We start from the raw sequence: 17,130 nt of genomic DNA, 5'->3' as shown, positions 1-17,130 counted from the left end.
GGCACTTCTAGCAGGCAAGTATCATAATATTTACATTTCCCTATTTCAAATAGGGAAAACACCATAAATACTACTGGGAAGAGATGATCCACGCTTCTTTATAAGGGCAGCAAAATTAACTGAATACTTGAAACGTCAAAATTACCTCATCAGAGACAAAAATTAATTCTTCTGTTAGCACAATTCAGTGAAAAACACACCCCAGGCACAAAACAGTCCAACGCTATTGCAGAATTAGTTACGTAGGGCCAAATTTTCAGCTCACCTCAATTAAGACTCTGATTTGAGCCCATGTGCTTTTAGACATCAGCCCCAAAAACGAACCCCCCTGCTTACACAACTTTGTTTGCACGTTGGATTCTCTTGTGAAGCAAACATACCTGCCACGTGCAGGCAAACAGCCCTACACGGGCCAGCTGTAGCCACAGCAGCACACAACGCTAGCCATGGGAGGGCAAACTGCGGCTGAAAATCTGGCCCCATGCTACCAAGAGCAGAGATGTCTCCTTCCTTCACCACGGTAAGATTATGGCAGTTTCTTATCTGTAAAGCTCCAGCAGTCATTTGAAGACTTTATTAGCCCACACGTTAGCTGATTAGTAGCAATATCTGTTACACAGGAGTGAAAGGTTTCTGAAAAACGGATGCATGCGTTCATTTGGATCCGATTTTAGTAAAACTTGTTAAAATTCAGCAAGCCACAGCAAGGATACAATGGCAAATCAGACATGCCAAGAGCAGTTAGTTCTTACTTTTAAGGTGTTTAAACAAATGTGTAGTGAAATCCATTGCTTAAGGGGGAGTGAGGTGGCTGTGGTACAGAAGGTGAGGGTGCTTTAGGTGGAAAGGTCAACTGCTGAGCTAGAAGGGATCACATACACCAATTAGGCTGCACAATCAAACATCCGTATCAAAACAGAGCCACCTCAATTTTCTACCACGTGGATAGGAAACCCGATTAGCAACAGCAATGAGGTGTTACGTTATTTTAGTTACATGGAACACAACTTAAACAACATTTCTACTTGCTATCTTTTTCTATTAGTTGCCTTAAGTTATGCAAATAAACATTCCTGTTTTGATGAGAATATGGACAACTGTCTTAAGGTGAAGTTTCACTGGAACATATTAAGGCACATGATACTGACATATCTTAATCAAATTCTGCTTTTAACATCATTACATGCCAAAAAACAGATATAAAAGGTGCTATATAGAAAATCACACACACACAAATATAGATGCATATAAACATTTTTCTTACTACAGAGCATGAAAAATACATTTGAAATATCAGAATAAAAAAAAATACAACATTGTAAGTATACTTGTTTATAAAGTAGAGCAATGGTTAGAAGACAATCTTGAAACTACAGAGACTGAAACTCAATCTTAAATTCTGCCTTTTCATTTCGGAAGGCCAGAGGTAGACCTGTTTCCAAAAAAACAGAGGGATACTGGGAACTGACTTCTTGAGACATGTACTTTAAGAAAGACTTTAATCTTTCAGACTCTTGGCATGATTTCTGTTTACAAGGCAGATTTTCAACATGCTGCACTACAGGAGTTAGATAAATGCACAATTTCTATTAAAAGTGATTTATATTATCACAGCTTCCTAACACAAGTTATCTGCTTTACAAAAATAAAATAGGAAAAGTTAAGCTTTAGTTCTTTCAAAGCAAATCTTTTTTTTACTACATCTGGACATTTAGGGTTGGATTTTCAGATATGGTCCGCTTCATCAACAAGAAGCAACTTTGGCAATACATATTTTAAATTCAAACTACAAAAATAAGAACGTGAAGGAATCTGTAAAATTAAAATAAATCAGAATGTGCAATCAGATGCTCAACATGTTACATAATTTTTTTTTAACCACTTTTTTTTTTTTTTTTTTTTTTTTTTAAGAATTATCCACATTTTCATTCTTGTTTGTTTTTAAATGAGAAAGTAATATTTGCAATCACTGTGTAAGAAATGAGTCTTTCAGGTAGAAATGTGGTAAAGAAAACTGGGCACAGATGGAAACATGAGGACTTCCTTAACAATCAATTCCTTTACTATTACCTAACTTTTTTTGGTTTTGTTTGTTAAGTGTCTGAGAGAAAAATAAGCCGGGTGCTATGCTTCACAAAGGTATTAAGCTAATATTAAAACAAACCTCTCACAACTGACTGCAAATGTATTTTTCAAGCAGCAGTTAAACATTTCAGGGAAGACACATTTTAATTCTCTTTTTAGGGAGAAGTAAAGAATTAAGTAGCTTTTAAGTAGATACCCCAGAATGTGTGTTAATCTCACTTTGAAATAATATCATAAAAATTTTAAAATGTAAAAGCAAAAAATTGCTTTTACATAGCTATTTTGCGACATAGCTATTACAAGCTACCTCACAACTACTACGTTAACCATAAAATACAAACAGATCAAGCATATTTCAGTGCCGTGCAATTACTGCACCTTCACACACACCAAGAAGTATGTTACCTGTCCACATGAAGACTGTTTACTATGGCAGCCTCTCTGCTCTTGCTGTACGGACATGGGAATAATTTCAAGAAAGGACTGTGCTCACCCTTGCTGGTCTTAGTTTTGCTGCCATCTTTTCCCAGAAGCAGCCAAAACTCAGGTGGCAAAATGCTGCGTTGGTTCCTACCTCCCAAACACAAAGTCCTGCTCCGTGACCAAAGCGTGCAAAAGTCAGTGTTACAGTACTGAGGACCTGCTTACTCAAATTGGGACCAGACAACCTGAGGAGAAGCTGTTTCTAGGCAGAGATGCCTGAAGTTCCAAGAGGTTTTCCCTGAAATGCTCCCAACACCTTCCAATTGTGTTTATTTATAATATCTAGCCTCAGTGAATCCTTATTATTCCTTCAAGTCCGTTAATTTCTCACAGAACCCCTCCAAAATCTCAAGTTTGATAACCTGAAAATGCATCCTTTCCTCTGAAAAAATCACGTTCCCCTTAGATTTCGCTGCCACCACATCTGAGTATGCAGCCACACTCAATCCACAGTCTGTTACTCCAGATGTGTGGTACGCATCTGAGTATTGGAATAATCTGTCTTTAAGGGAAAGGCCTTGAAAGCTTCTGTGGCAAGTACCATATGTTTAAACTGACAACTTCAAATGAGGAACATGCATATTTTTTCTCCATCATAGTTAAAGCTTCCATTATTTCCATTCTCCGCTGGAACAGTGAACTGTGGAAGTTATAAATGGCTGGTCAAGTACTTGCTAGAATAGCTGCTGCATGGATTAATATGCCATACAAATCTGTTAACTTTTTTTTTTTTTTTTTTTTTTTTACTTATTTCAACTATAAAGCAATCAAGAGTGAAATTGTCATCTTTAATAACATATTACAGAGGGTCTACTGATTTCCAGGCATCAAGCAGAATTCATGCATGGTTGTCTTGCTCTGATCTCTAATCCTGGTCACCAGACAGAAACATACCAATACCCATTTTACAATGTCTTTTTCAGCCTGTTGTTACATAGCTCAAGCTGCAAATGATTATACTATAGTTTCAATCATCAGGCTACTGAATCTTTCTGTTAAAAATAAATAATTTCCCTTCATTTTATACATCATCAACCATTTTACTTTTAAAAGTGATTACAGATACAGCTCACTTCAGATCTAGTTCGCATTCAAAGAAAATGTTCTTTGTGCTATTAGTAACAGCGAGTTTCCAAGTTCTGAACTTTCTGCTCACACTATTTTCTCCCATTCACCCTGTTCACTGAATACCAGACCCTGCTCAATGTAAACCTTTAGCTTCTCTGAATTTGTTACCTATACACACTTCTCACTATTTTGAATGTGAATGGCTAAAATTCTCTCTTTTGCCAGAAGTTCAGCAACAACCACACACAACTTTAGAAGCAAGTAAGAAATAGTTGTTATTTTGTAAATAACTAAGTATTACCTGCTACCTCCTTGCTCCTCTGAGAGGCTTCAGAAGCCAAAGCGTATGATATGGTAATGATGCGTTCCTGCTCTTGCAGCTGTGAATCTAAATCAACTGAGTTGTGCTTGTCCTGGGCAATAGCAGGCTGTAGATTGTGCATACTAGCAGGAAAGTGCAAAACAACATTAACATTTACAAAGATAAAGAAAAATCCACTCTGCAGATGAGAACAAGCTTCAATACATACAGCAAGTTTCGGATCTCACACATCAGACTCCATATTTCATTGAGGTTCTTTGAAGCAGCGTTAGATATTGTATGTAAATGACCACAGCAAAGACAAATGTTGCAGCCATTACAAATGCAGTCACAATATCTGCATCTCTCAAGTACATCTGAAAGTCCTTTGTAAATGGGTTGTTTACATGAAAGCGCTATAAAAATGCTATTTATTTGAAGTTGTTAATAAAATTTCTTGTTAGAGCTCAGAGGAAGAGATGTAACCTGGTGGTCCTCAGATGCAGACAATTCTACAATCTTACAAAGAAACTATATTTGCAGGCATCTGAGGTAACCAAATTATTGATACTGAACACTTCAGCTGACTCTACATTAGCTCTAAGTATCCAAAAGAGTTCTTTTAGAACTCCACCTCTCTGCAGACAACAGAAGCTTGCTCTCACATTGATTTATATTCTGCTCTGTGCCCTTCCTTCCTTCTCACCCTCATCTACTAGCCGTTTGGTAAAGACTCACTCCTATTTTAGGATGCTCTGAACAAGAAAATGGACATATACAAAACCTGTCATTATTCTCTCTCCTGTATCCTTTTCTATAAAGGATCTCTAAGTGTACTAAGTATATTACACTGTATGCATTTTCCACCACACTTAGATTAAAAAAAAGCCACCACACTCAGATAATTAAATTGAAGAGGAAATAGACTGTTACATAAAGTCAGACTCCAGTCTTTAACACCAAATTACATATATGATCTGAAAAATAACTGACCTCGATTTAGTAAGAATACTCTTTATCTTCTCTGCTTTACGCTGCCTTGCTGCCAGTTCTTCTGTAGAAAGAGGTTCTTCTGGCTCCAATTCAACATAGCGTTCTGGAATTGCAACCTTCTCAGGTTTTGAAAGCTGTGGAAAGAAAGCAAGCATCAAGTTTTAGTAACAAGGACTTAAACTTTGAGATATATTCTCCTCAATGTGAGGACACAGTAGAAACAATACAGCAGAGGTCTTCACAGCCAGTACACGTAGCCCATGCTAAACATTCCCTTTGGACATAAGCTGATGCCCTTTTAACAGTGTCTTTTTCCTTCCTTTAGAAGATGGATCAAAGAAATATTAAAGGGGATTACAAAAGAAATTAGAATCAATAGGTAACCTTTTCTTCAGCTCAGTTTAGAGCCCAAAGTAGGGCACTACCTCAAGTTGCTGCACTAGAAAGAAGAAACCGTATACAAGAGTGAATGGACAGACTTAAAAGAACACTGGAAAATATTTGTGTCATGCCAGTGAGGATTTCCTATAACTGAAAGGAGATATCACCTGAAGTTTTAATCCAGGGTACCACTCTTTTCAAACCACACCATCTTTCTCTGTGAGCAGCAGAAAAAAAAAAAAAAAATCCTCAAACCAACAGTTTATAATCATTGCTGGAAATTCCTTGACTGTAGATTTTGAAACCTTAGGTGTTCAAAAGTTGCCTAGGGAACTGACCCAGAAATATACTTACATTGGGCATTTAACAACATGTTGAATACACACAATTACAACGTGTTGAATACACACAATTATGTAGACTGAAAATTTTAATAACTGAACCGATTGCACAAAAGCTAGCAACAAGTTGTGGTCAGGATCAGTTTCTTGGCAGAAAAATTTTGCTTCTAAACCACCTAATGAAAATTCAGTTTACAAATGGACATTGAAAATGAATGCTCAGAACATGAAATGGACTTAGAAAATGAATGCTTAGTAGAACAGACTACTTTCAAAATGCACAAACAGCAAATGCATGGATAAACAAAAGTGATAAAAGGAGAACTATCCCTCCCCATCCCCACTGGGTTTCTGTAAAACACTCATAAGGCCATGAGTTTCCAAAATTCAAAGTTTTAAATGGTGCCTGTAAAGACACAACTGAGTACCTTGCCTCATGAGGTACGGAAGTAGTCAGGTGAAGAGGACGGGTAAATGAAATGGAAAAGGACAGCACGGGTAACCTGAGAAAGAAGCTTTAAATCCAGATCTTCAGGCCCATTTCAGTCACTCTCAGGTATGACAAAAATGCCTACACACAAACGTGTCCTATCTTAGGCTGGAGGTGCTAGTTTGGATGTAGTGATTCAAGAAGCCCTGAAGGCCTCCCGGAAAAGATTTTAATAGAGTGCAACAAGGAAAAGCAATGCAGTAAGAGCATTTATTGTATGTCTGAAGTTTACAGGAGCACTACGTTTTCTGTAGAACATATTGAAAGATTAATGAATGACGCATTTGTACAGAGCGATCAACAGATAATGGCTCACGTTCATCCTCTTAAAAATGTCTCCCTAAATGGCACACTGGCAGCTGCTTTAAGCAGAGTAGAGGTGCTTACTAGTCTAAGTATCATTAACAATTTCATCGACTTTCCATCTATCATGGCATTTTACACAATGCATGCTTCTATCTTTCCACTTGTTCTACTCTTTCCTTTCCACCAGATGGCTCAATCGCATTTCAAACAAATACTTAACTCAGTGGAGTGGAAACAAACCTCGTGTCCAGAACACAAAATCACTTGGAAAGCCACCAAAAAAGCTTTTTCTGTTCTGACCAGGATAAAGCAGTGCTCCCTCTTCTCTAATATGTTTAGCCAGATCAAATGAAGAGTAACATATTCTGTGGAACGAACTTCTACTTCCTAGCAGTTTCTTACTCTTCATGTTGCCGTCTCATTATTTTTACCCCCCCTAATTTTTACATACCATTGCCTAACTTAATAACTTTTTCTGTATAAGGCATGATGTGTTTCAGACAGTAAAGCCAACCTTTCAGTTTGTTCTCTCCACTAGAACACCATACGAACACAAACCTTACGGAAACTCTAGGAGCCAGGCCATAAATATGCTTCCTTTTCAATACCCAAACGACTCCTTTTTGTTGGAACTTGCGGCTCATTTTTGAAACAAAAGACAAGAATTCACTACCTAGAACTTAGAGAAAGGTTAATATGTTGGGAGATGGAAGAGATAGAAAGGAAGCACATAATGAGTGTTACCTCTCTGCTGATATCTAAATCATAGTCTTGAGGCTCCAGGTCTGTCTCTGTTACTGTTACTGCTATTGGCTGAACTTTTAGCCATTCATTTTCATCCTTGTCTTCTCCACGAATGGCCCTCTCAAGTAGCTGCAAATCAAATTCTTGCTCTCGTTTCCACTGGTAATAGATACAAAACAATTAATAGCATTCAACCATACTGACCATTTAGCAATGTACATAACTACGGCTGCAAATGCTATATTGCTGAAAGAATCCACAGAGCAAACTCCTGAACTGACAGGAAAACGAATACGCTACTGCATTTCCTGGAACATTTGCCTGTGAGATTTGATCTCTAGCTGTGCTGCATGGATTTCAGAGTAGTGTTGAATTCTACAGACAATGTTCAGCTGTATTAAATTCTAACAAATATAATAACCACAATCCACATATGCTGATTAACATGGCACTAGCACCAACATCCGTGGAAGCACAGATGTCAGTACAAGTGAATCTGTGGAGTGACAGCCTTGCCCTAGGCATTATAACCAGGCAATGCTGTGTGAACTTGAATGGCCCCACAGAAAGGACATGTATGCTGCAGATTGATAATTGCAATTCGTAAATTGTATGCTAGAAAAAGACTTGGTGATTAAAGCTGGTATTTTACATACTAGCCTTAACTTGTCTTGAATTCGTAGTAATTTTCGTAACTTCTAAGCTCTTATGACTTTGCTCAAAGCCATTGTGTTCAACTAGCTACCTGCAAAGATTAAAAATCTTTCATATTGCCTTTACAAGAGAAAGACTGAGCAATAATAAATTCAGAGCACATTTAAATTAAACAGCATATTTTAGAGTTCCCAAATTATTGCATAGTAGCCCCTTCACAGCTACAATACAGCTGCATATAAACTCACACTTAAAAACCCTACCAACACATTTTTGTTCATAAGGATCAAAAAACTAAGTTCTGCTGCAGCACCATTCCATCTCAGCAGCTTTACCATACAGAGCTGAAACACTGTATTAAAAGCAGTGAGAAAGAAAAGGGGCAAAATCAACAACCAAATTATCTCCTCAAGTATTTGAGGCTATCAACAGGAGAATGTGTCACTATGTTTATTAAGAACACATCTAACATTCCTATTACAAAGCTCTAGCTTGTTTTGGTTGAATTTTGAGCTCTATTTGAAGTCCTTAGCCTCCATGACACTACCTGCGTTATGAAATCTGCTTGAAACCTATTCATGCACAAGCTCTCAATCTTCACTCAAAAAATGTCTTCCATATGTATTTAAAAAGTTAAATAGCTAAAAGGCAATTACATCTCAAAAATTAAGATATTTTTTTTCCAGAATTCAAAAGAGAAGAAATGTTTTTCTCATACTAATACTCCAAACTTCTTATTCTACTCATATTCAAACCAGGCCTGATTGACATCGTATATTTCAAATACACATTATCATTTTCAAATTATTAAATGTAATTAAGAAAAACATCAAACCATTATTACAAAGCAGAGTTTTTATTGGCTTTGATGTTGCAACTTTTACATTAAAAAGGCATTTTATATAACAAATGAATTCATGTACTGTGATCAATACTTAAAATGTCATTCTACATTTGCGAGCTGACCAATTAAAAATTCGAGTTACATATACAATGTATGTTTAAAGCAAATGTTACATACTGAGCAGCATTTCAATTATACATTTAACTGTTTGCCATTTTGGCTGCTAAATAATTGCAATGCTGTAAGTAATTGTGCTATCAAACATGCTTTTTGCGTGTTGAAGCCCCGTAGGTACAAGAGATGACCTCTACAGAACACTGCTAGGGCTGAATTTAATTTCAATTCTTCACAGCAAGGAAAAAGACTAAGATGGCACCCAAATTTATAGACAAAGTATTTGCCACAAATGTTAATAAGGAGTGTCACAAAAATGTTTAAATTCAGCTCGTGTATGTTATGTTAGACTCAGGAAACATTAGAAGCTCTGATTTAGTTCTAATTAAAATATGAAAGTAACGGTTATCCCATAGTTCTACAGTTCCCAAATGTTATGCACTATCTTTAATAAATTTGTGATTGCAAAACAGAAGACAAAATAGATGAATGTCTCCAAGTAGTGCACTCATTTACTGGGAAGGTAAATATAAATAATTGGCTGTAAAAGTGTGTTACTGAGCGGTGGGAATGAAAGGCTGAATATTATAGGGTTTTTTAAATGCTAGCAATTGACACACACATACTAAATGCAATTAAGCCTGGTAAAAATTGAGTAGTCCAGTTAGAAATTGTAAAATAACTACAAAATTTTGCAAATTAAAAACAAGCAAACAAAAGAAAAAAAAGAGGCATTAGGTATGATGAGTGACAAATCTAAAAGCAAGAGATCTTGTGCAATGAATTAGGTAAAACAAGGTGATCATTCTAAAGCTCTAGTGGACCAAATGAAAAATAAATTAAAAGACTACAGCATAAGTGCAATTACAGTACAATCTTGGTTTAGCACCAAGTGAGAAACTGGGTAGCTTCACCAATTAGAATTGCTTTGGTTAGTATCCAAACCATATAACTACAAACTTATATTCTGTACAGCATTTAATCTCAGAATGCAACAGAAGTCCTTTTCTTCAGCTGCTTAAATTTGAGCCTTATTAGAATATTCTACATTCTGAGCTTTAAAGAAGAATTTGTGCCAACTGAAAGACATTCGCTCTTAGAAAATTTTCTAATAAGTGTTATTAGGTTTCAAAACTGATTATCCATTTCACTTTAAAAAATAAAAATAAACAAAAAAAAAAAAAAAACACAACAACCAAAACCAAAGACACACACACACAAAAACCAACCAAACAAATATACAAACTGCATGGCCTGATATTAACATTACTATCTTGCAGCCTAATTTATGAATTTAAAAGAAAAAATAACCTTGGAGAATAAGAACATTCTAAAAGGCCCATTCCATTATGAAGCAGTTTTAAAACCATACAAGCTTCTTACACTTTCTAAATACAATTCCAATAAAAAACAAAACCATGTCTCCGGAATCACTCCAATATACTCTCATCTCCACTCAGCACACTAACCTCTGACCAACTTACCTGCTGAACCTGCTACATATACTGTTAACTACTAGTAAAAAATGATCATCTGTTACTCACGCTCTCTGACCTCATTTTATACTGTATAATACTAATTTAATTAGACTAGAAGCATCACACACGCTCAAGTGAAAGTGCTTGCTAGGAAAAAAAAATCCAAAGATATTTTTAGCTTAGTCCTTTTAAGGCATATCTAACATACTGAGCCTATGTCTGCAGAAATGGGCCTGACGAAAGACCGAGATGAAACAGACTGCCTTTCTCCTTGGCTAAGAGTTCTCTTGCGTTCCCGAACTAACGCCTTCTGATGTCGTTTCATTCTTTCTAGTTGCTCCTCTGCACTCATCTTGCCTCTTTGGTGGTCTCCAGAGTATAAACGTTCCAAGGCACTCTTTGGTCTCTCCTGAAGAAGGCACAAGGCACACAAAACATGTGTGGGAATCAATAGTTCATAAGTAGTATACAAAAAATATCTTTCTCCTGCCTTATTACTAAACTAAGATGATTTTGCTCTATTACTTTGTATTAATTTGCATATTTAAACTCTTAAATTTCTATTAGTAGTGGTGATTTTTGATTCTAAACTTTGCTTTATAAATCTATTACAAATGCAATACACTGTCTGTCTACTTCCTGATTCATTTGAGAAAGTGAGAAAAATTTGATTAGATCACAGGTGTTGGGTTCTCTCCCACGCTATTAGAAACCTATCTCCTGCTAGGCAAAATATACTCTGGGCTTACGAATATTTTGAACGATCCAAGCATTTGCTTTCAGACGTTCAATTAAAACTTACCTTGGACCTATCCCTTCGAAGCGTTGCATATGATGAAATGGTAGATGATTGGTGCAATCTGGAAGTTGATCCAGATAAACCTTCATAAAGAAAAAGAGAATGCTTTAAAACTAAATGACAGACAGAAGGAAGATATCTGTGAAGAAAGTCAAATCTTAACAACATTTGCAGTTAGAGGGGTGAGAAACAAGAAGAAAATAAATAAAAAATGAACCCCTTTTTCCGAAATACCCTCTCTATCCTCATTTGTTAAACTATTACAGAACTGTAGCACAGCGGAACGTAGTGGCAAGTCGTGTGTATTGTTTGATGGCATTATGTTATTATTCTTTAGCACTTCCATTTAATTAACTTCCACAGGCAATTAAAGTGTTTAAAAAATACTTGACTTTGTAATTACAATACAGAAATTATGACAAAGATAATTCTGAATACAGGAGACATTCTAACATCTAACTTCATGTTTTGCTATTTTTTTTAAAGCATTATATATGAAGCTGCTTTGTAAAAGGCTGGTTATCTATAATGGCACCATTAAGAAACATAAAATTTCTAGGATTCCATAGCATTACACAGTTAACCGAAAAATAATGATCTTAAAATAAAGACCACTTCCAGAAAATCCTAGGAGAGTAAAGCTCCTATACAGAAAGCACCGTTACAAATCAGCCGTGTGAAATCCTGGCTTACCACGGGTAGGTAATGTCTGGTATCCACTATCAGAGCTTATTAAACCGCTGGCAGGTTGGCTGAGGTCACCGCCTATCGTTGCTAGTTCTGGCTCACTCACATATGAACGCAGCTCTACCTGTGTGGAAAAATACTTGCTGGCTCAAATGGAATCACAGACAGCAAGTCTTAAAACAAATCCCAGTAGGTTTTGTTTATGGATTACTGAATCTCTCTGCCCTTACTATACAGCATAGATCCATTCTCTGTCTCTTTGTTACAAAACAGTCTCTTGCATTATAGGTTCACACAATCTTAAAGTGCAGGTTTATAAATTTGTGAGTGCTCACCCTATAATCTCCATTTACATACTGTCCTAGTTCTCTGTCTCTCTTTCTTTCATCTGACTGCCGTTTCAGGCCCCGCACCGACGTGTGCCTGATGACAGTGGCTTCTCTTGGGAGAGGTGGAACGGCTGGTGGCTGATCTTCAGGACTGTATAACTGAGGGAGAGGAGGTCTGGGTGGTGCTTCATCTTCCTGGTAACGGGAAAACACAGGTATTTGGCAAGCAGTCTGCAAACCGTCTGGCATAAACTGTCTGAAATTTCATTACATTGCATGAGTTATTTATGACTGCTTTAGCATGCTCTTCACTGTCCTCCAGGTCTTGAGGTGTTAAAAGCAAAGGAGACCCAAGAAAGCCAACAACCAATCAACCAAAAAGCATTTCCAAAGAAGAGCAAGGAAGGCTCTGCCTTGGTATGCTGGACAGCAGTATACGGCCCCTGTGCATAAACCTCCCAGTTCGAGACATATTCTCCTGTATTTGTTATAGCTCAGTTTCATTACAAACCCCTTAAGCGTCTCCTTGTTGTGCCTCCACACTGCGTGCACTTAGTAACCATGAAAGCTTTCAGTGTTTCAGCCAGAAGCAAATGGAAAGAGTGGTGAAGGAGTCTCACAACAGCAGTACTTACAACCTTTGGCTTTAGCCTAACTGGTGACTGAAGAGGCGGCTCGATTTTCTTCAGCTGCGGTGCTTGGTGCTGCGTTCTGGCCTGGAAATAAGGCTGTGGATACAGCCTAACCTCCAAAGAAGGTTTGACCGGGCTGGCTGGAGGGCTCTGTGGAATGGAGGGTTTGCTATCCACGGTTGTGAGAGAAGCTGGTAAGGAAGGCACTGTAGACTGAGAAAATGAAGGCACTGTTTTTCTCTCTAGGGGAGAAATATGCACAGATGTTAGACACTGTTATATGTGTGCTTCTTGTAGCTATCAACTTCTTGTATCAACTATGTTCATAGGAATAGAAATTAACATCCTTAGGCTTTAAAAAACAGCCTTAACACTGCATGTTATTTTCAACACAAATGGTTTGTTTGCCTTTTTTTTTTTTTTTGAATAAAAGAATCTATGATTGGTAGATTATAGGATGGGCAACATTTTCTTGATGAGGATCAAACATGCCCTTCAGGCTACAAATAAAAACCTACACTTTAATATCAGCCAGTGAAATCCCCTGGCAATGGAGAGAGGAAGGAAAAGCCCACGAGTCACATGCAGGCAGTTCACCAGCTGGATATGGCCCCACTCAACAGATTCCTTAAGATGCCTCTAGATCTAGACACAGCTAAGCACAAGAGCCATACCTGAAATAAAATAAAATCTCACCATCTAAGAACAATTTTATCTCTGTGCATACAAGGTAAGCAAAGATACTTTAAGTATGAAGTGAGTTTCCAGGAGGCATTAACAGCCTCTTGCTATCCCAATGTGTCAGGTCTTTTCTTCGAAATGTAATAAAGCAATTGAAATGCAGACCACACACACTTTCCCTTCCTCTTTTCCATAGCTGATGTTGTTGCTCTGCCCACCAAACACCTGCCTGAAGAGGGAGGGGGAAGGTAACTATGGCAAGGGCAGCTGGGCAGCATCCAAGGGAAAAACAGCAGATGAGTGCAGAGGGGAGCTCCTGGACGGGGTGCAATGTGGATACTGCTATGGTATGAGCTTGTTATGTGAGAGAAGCTCTTCCTGCATCTTGCACAACATCTTGCACTGTTGTTGTTGTTGCCTTTTCTATGGCTTGTTACATTTTAGTATGTTAAACCAAATGAAAAACATTTTAAGACCTCAATCGAAGAAACACCAAGATAATGTGCTCAAGCTACAGAGATTTCTGCTACAGTGCAGAATTACAGAATTTCTGCAATAATTGCAGAAATGCATTTTCTGCATTAGAATGTATTTCTAGACAATTCCCACAGACCCAAAGATTCACCAGCATTTGTGTATTTCTAACATTTTAATTATGTTCTCCTTACCTGGATTCTTGATAGAGTCTACTATGGTTTTGTAATTTGCTTTATTTGCACTCAAGCCAGCTGTAACATCTTCAATCCTCCACAAGTCTTTTTGTATTTGTGCTTTCTCCTGGTTGTTTATAATAAAAGAGAAGATACATATACATATAAAACCCATTTTAATTTATAATGGGGTTATCCTGTTTTTGATACCAGAACCAAACTCATTTTCCAGAACTTACATGAGAACCTAGGAGTCTAGAAATGGGTTAAATGTTAATTTTAACATTTAACAAACAAACAAACCACCCCAACCAACATATCTCACAGGTAGGCCCATAACATTTAGAGCATTTTCTGAGTCAGGGAAGACTTTCTAGAGAATAGATAGGGAATGAGACATCACCATACTGTTCCCTACGTTATTATTCAGACTGCAAAAACCTAATTTAATATTCTACATACAGTGAGCTTACAGTGAGCTTTTAATTTGACCCCAAATTAAATTCTCACATCTTTCGAACACCCTTCAGGCTGATAGGGCAGTGTTACAAAACTACTGGACATGCTGTGTTACAGGTTGAAACAACATCCCTCTGTTCTCCCAGGATTCAGTCCCATCTGGTACCCTATTTACTCTACTGATTCTTTCCAACAGGCAAGACCGGGAAGCTTCGTCCACAGTCCGGATCCTGCCCCTGACCGTATCTTGTGGCTAGAAGCCCTGGCTGCTGAAGCCACCACTTCAGCCATGCATTTATTGCAATCACCATAAATAGCTGTTTTCCCCTCTGTTTGTGGGTTTTTATTTTTTTCCCCCAGGTTGGGAGTAATCTTGATACTTTATGGTAAGCCATTATTATTTTCTACGGAATTAATGCCTGATAAATCTTCCTTCAAAAATCGGCATTAAGAATAAACTTAATGATATTGTTTTCCCTGTGGTTTTATAACGAAAGCTGAAGGCACTGCAACACTTTAGTCAGGAACTGCATACAAACTCCTTAAGAACCCCAGAAATCCATCACTTGCCAGGAGCTGCAAAATAACCGCTAATTAATCCTATAAACCTGAAAGAGAAAAACTTCAGTAAAAGCTCTTAAACCTCGTAGAACTAGGGAAAACATATCAATTGCTTTCTACTTTCTGTCTTACGTTAGAAAATATGTCCAGCAAAGTAACAGATCAGGAAACAGGGTGCCAAGAACACCAACATTTAAATGATGGAGAACGTTATTTGCCTGTAGTAAACTCACTCGATAGATGGGACATATCTTGAAAGATTGTCAGGAAGAAAACCATAAATTTCCAAATTTCATTTCATTTTTCTGAGATTAATCATCCCACAAGGCACAAAATGATGGATTTACAATAATCAAACCTCAAGATTGGTCACAAAAAACAACACACACACACAAAAAATTCTTTTTCTGAAACCACTCAGAAAAATGTTGGATCAGTAATATACAAAAAAAAAAAAAAAAAAAGATCTTTTAATATTATTTCTTCCCGTTACTTAACTCTTTATGTGAAGACAATATTTTAAACCAAAAATGGAATAGGTCCAAAAGATAAACAGATGAATTTATTTTTAAATTATGAAAACCAGGACTGCTGTTTACCAGAGGGTATAAATATACTTTATGGGCAAGCATGAAAAGTTAGCTTGGAGAGAGAAATTAATTTCTCTAACTTCCTTCACACAGAAACATAATTTAGCATGATTTATAAAACCAGAGCAGAAACACTTAACAACTGAGAAGTCATCACTGACAAAATAGAACTTCAAAGTTAATTTCAGCATGACCAGATCCCAACTCTTAAGCAAAAGACAATGAAGCTACAATCTTGAAAGCAAGATTTACCTTCAACCAAGCTGCTCAAACCATTTAGTTTTTTACCTCTTAATTCATGATATATAAAAACAGTATTAGCCATTTCCTATGGCAGCTTGAGCCTGCAATTTTATTGATTTTTCAGTAATATTCCATGAAGACTACAGGCTTTTTTGTGTGTGTGGTGTTGGGGGATTTTTTTTTTTTTTTTTTGGTTTGTTTGTTTTGGTTTGACTTGGTTTGTTGCTTTTGTGTGTGTGGTTTTGTTTGCTTTTTATTGTTGTTGGTTTTAAGTACAACATGTATTTAATGCTATTGTAAAATGCTAGGTAAATAGTCTTGAGCCTATGCATGCTTGGGCAGACACCTAAAGACCCCAATGATTATGGGCACTTAAAAATCAGACTTCTTTGAAAGACTGTGATTTTAATAATATTCTGTACTTTCCAGAAAAATCAGCTCCCCTTAATATCTCCAAAATGGATATTCGGAAACATTTTTTAAAGTCTTAGCCAAAGACAAACTTATCTCTGCATATATTTAAATGTGCATGTACATATTTAAGTATAGGCACATAAAACACGTCCCATGTGTAGGTCTGTGTGCATGCACATGTATGCATGTATGTACATGATATGAGATGTTAAACTAAGTTCACATTTTTTTCAGTGCAAGCCATTTCCCCTTCCGTGTGTACTGCTAAGTCACATGCCATGCAGCCAGTATTTTAAGCATGTGCAATGCAGAACTGAAAACTGTTTGTTAAAGTACTTTTTTAAAGTATATTCCGTGTAAACCTGTAATTTCCCTTTGTTAATCAAAATGACTTCATACAGGGATGATCTTATTCTACTCCTGGGATTTTTTGGAGGGATGTATTCTACAGCTGATCTCAAATGTGTAACACTCTGGCTCCAGAAACTAAGCACAAACACACCCCAAAATGAAAAGCGGCTGAAAATGGAATTTTAAGATGGATGAAATCTAAAAAGGTTTTACACCTCTTTTGTTCTGATACAGGTTTATACATTAATGGCAAAACCAGACTAACTCACATCTGACCAGATGTTTGTTGCAAATATATACATTTAAAAACTCAACTAGAGTGCTGTTTTATTCCAGAATACTTGGAAAAGTAGACTAAGAGTTAACCAAGTTATATACATTGAGCTTGTTCCCTGTGCTTTAAAATAAAACTCTTCTGCTTTGACACAGGAAAAGCAATCTGGACTGTATTC

General features: G+C 37.0%; 1 protein-coding gene across 7 annotated transcripts in view; it reads right to left on the bottom strand.

Annotated features, from left to right (window-relative positions):
• PLEKHA7 (pleckstrin homology domain containing A7) overlaps nt 1-17,130 on the bottom strand; it is a 134,372-nt gene that overhangs the window by 1,753 nt on the left and 115,489 nt on the right. For all 7 annotated transcript variants that reach the window (XM_032188991.1, XM_032188995.1, XM_032188992.1 and 4 more), the window contains 9 exons: nt 14,079-14,187; nt 12,733-12,971; nt 12,104-12,292; nt 11,775-11,892; nt 11,085-11,164; nt 10,491-10,691; nt 7,193-7,351; nt 4,931-5,064; nt 3,938-4,080 (listed from right to left, as the gene is read on the bottom strand). In XM_032188991.1, coding sequence (XP_032044882.1) covers nt 3,938-4,080; nt 4,931-5,064; nt 7,193-7,351; nt 10,491-10,691; nt 11,085-11,164; nt 11,775-11,892; nt 12,104-12,292; nt 12,733-12,971; nt 14,079-14,187 — 1,372 coding nt within the window. The remainder of the gene's footprint in view (nt 1-3,937; nt 4,081-4,930; nt 5,065-7,192; nt 7,352-10,490; nt 10,692-11,084; nt 11,165-11,774; nt 11,893-12,103; nt 12,293-12,732; nt 12,972-14,078; nt 14,188-17,130) is intronic.

This window comes from Aythya fuligula, chromosome 5 (genome assembly GCF_009819795.1).
Source record: "Aythya fuligula isolate bAytFul2 chromosome 5, bAytFul2.pri, whole genome shotgun sequence".
Classification (NCBI taxonomy): domain Eukaryota; kingdom Metazoa; phylum Chordata; class Aves; order Anseriformes; family Anatidae; genus Aythya; species Aythya fuligula.
Note: the sequence above shows the minus strand (reverse complement) of the source record. Positions and strands in the feature narration are given on the sequence as shown.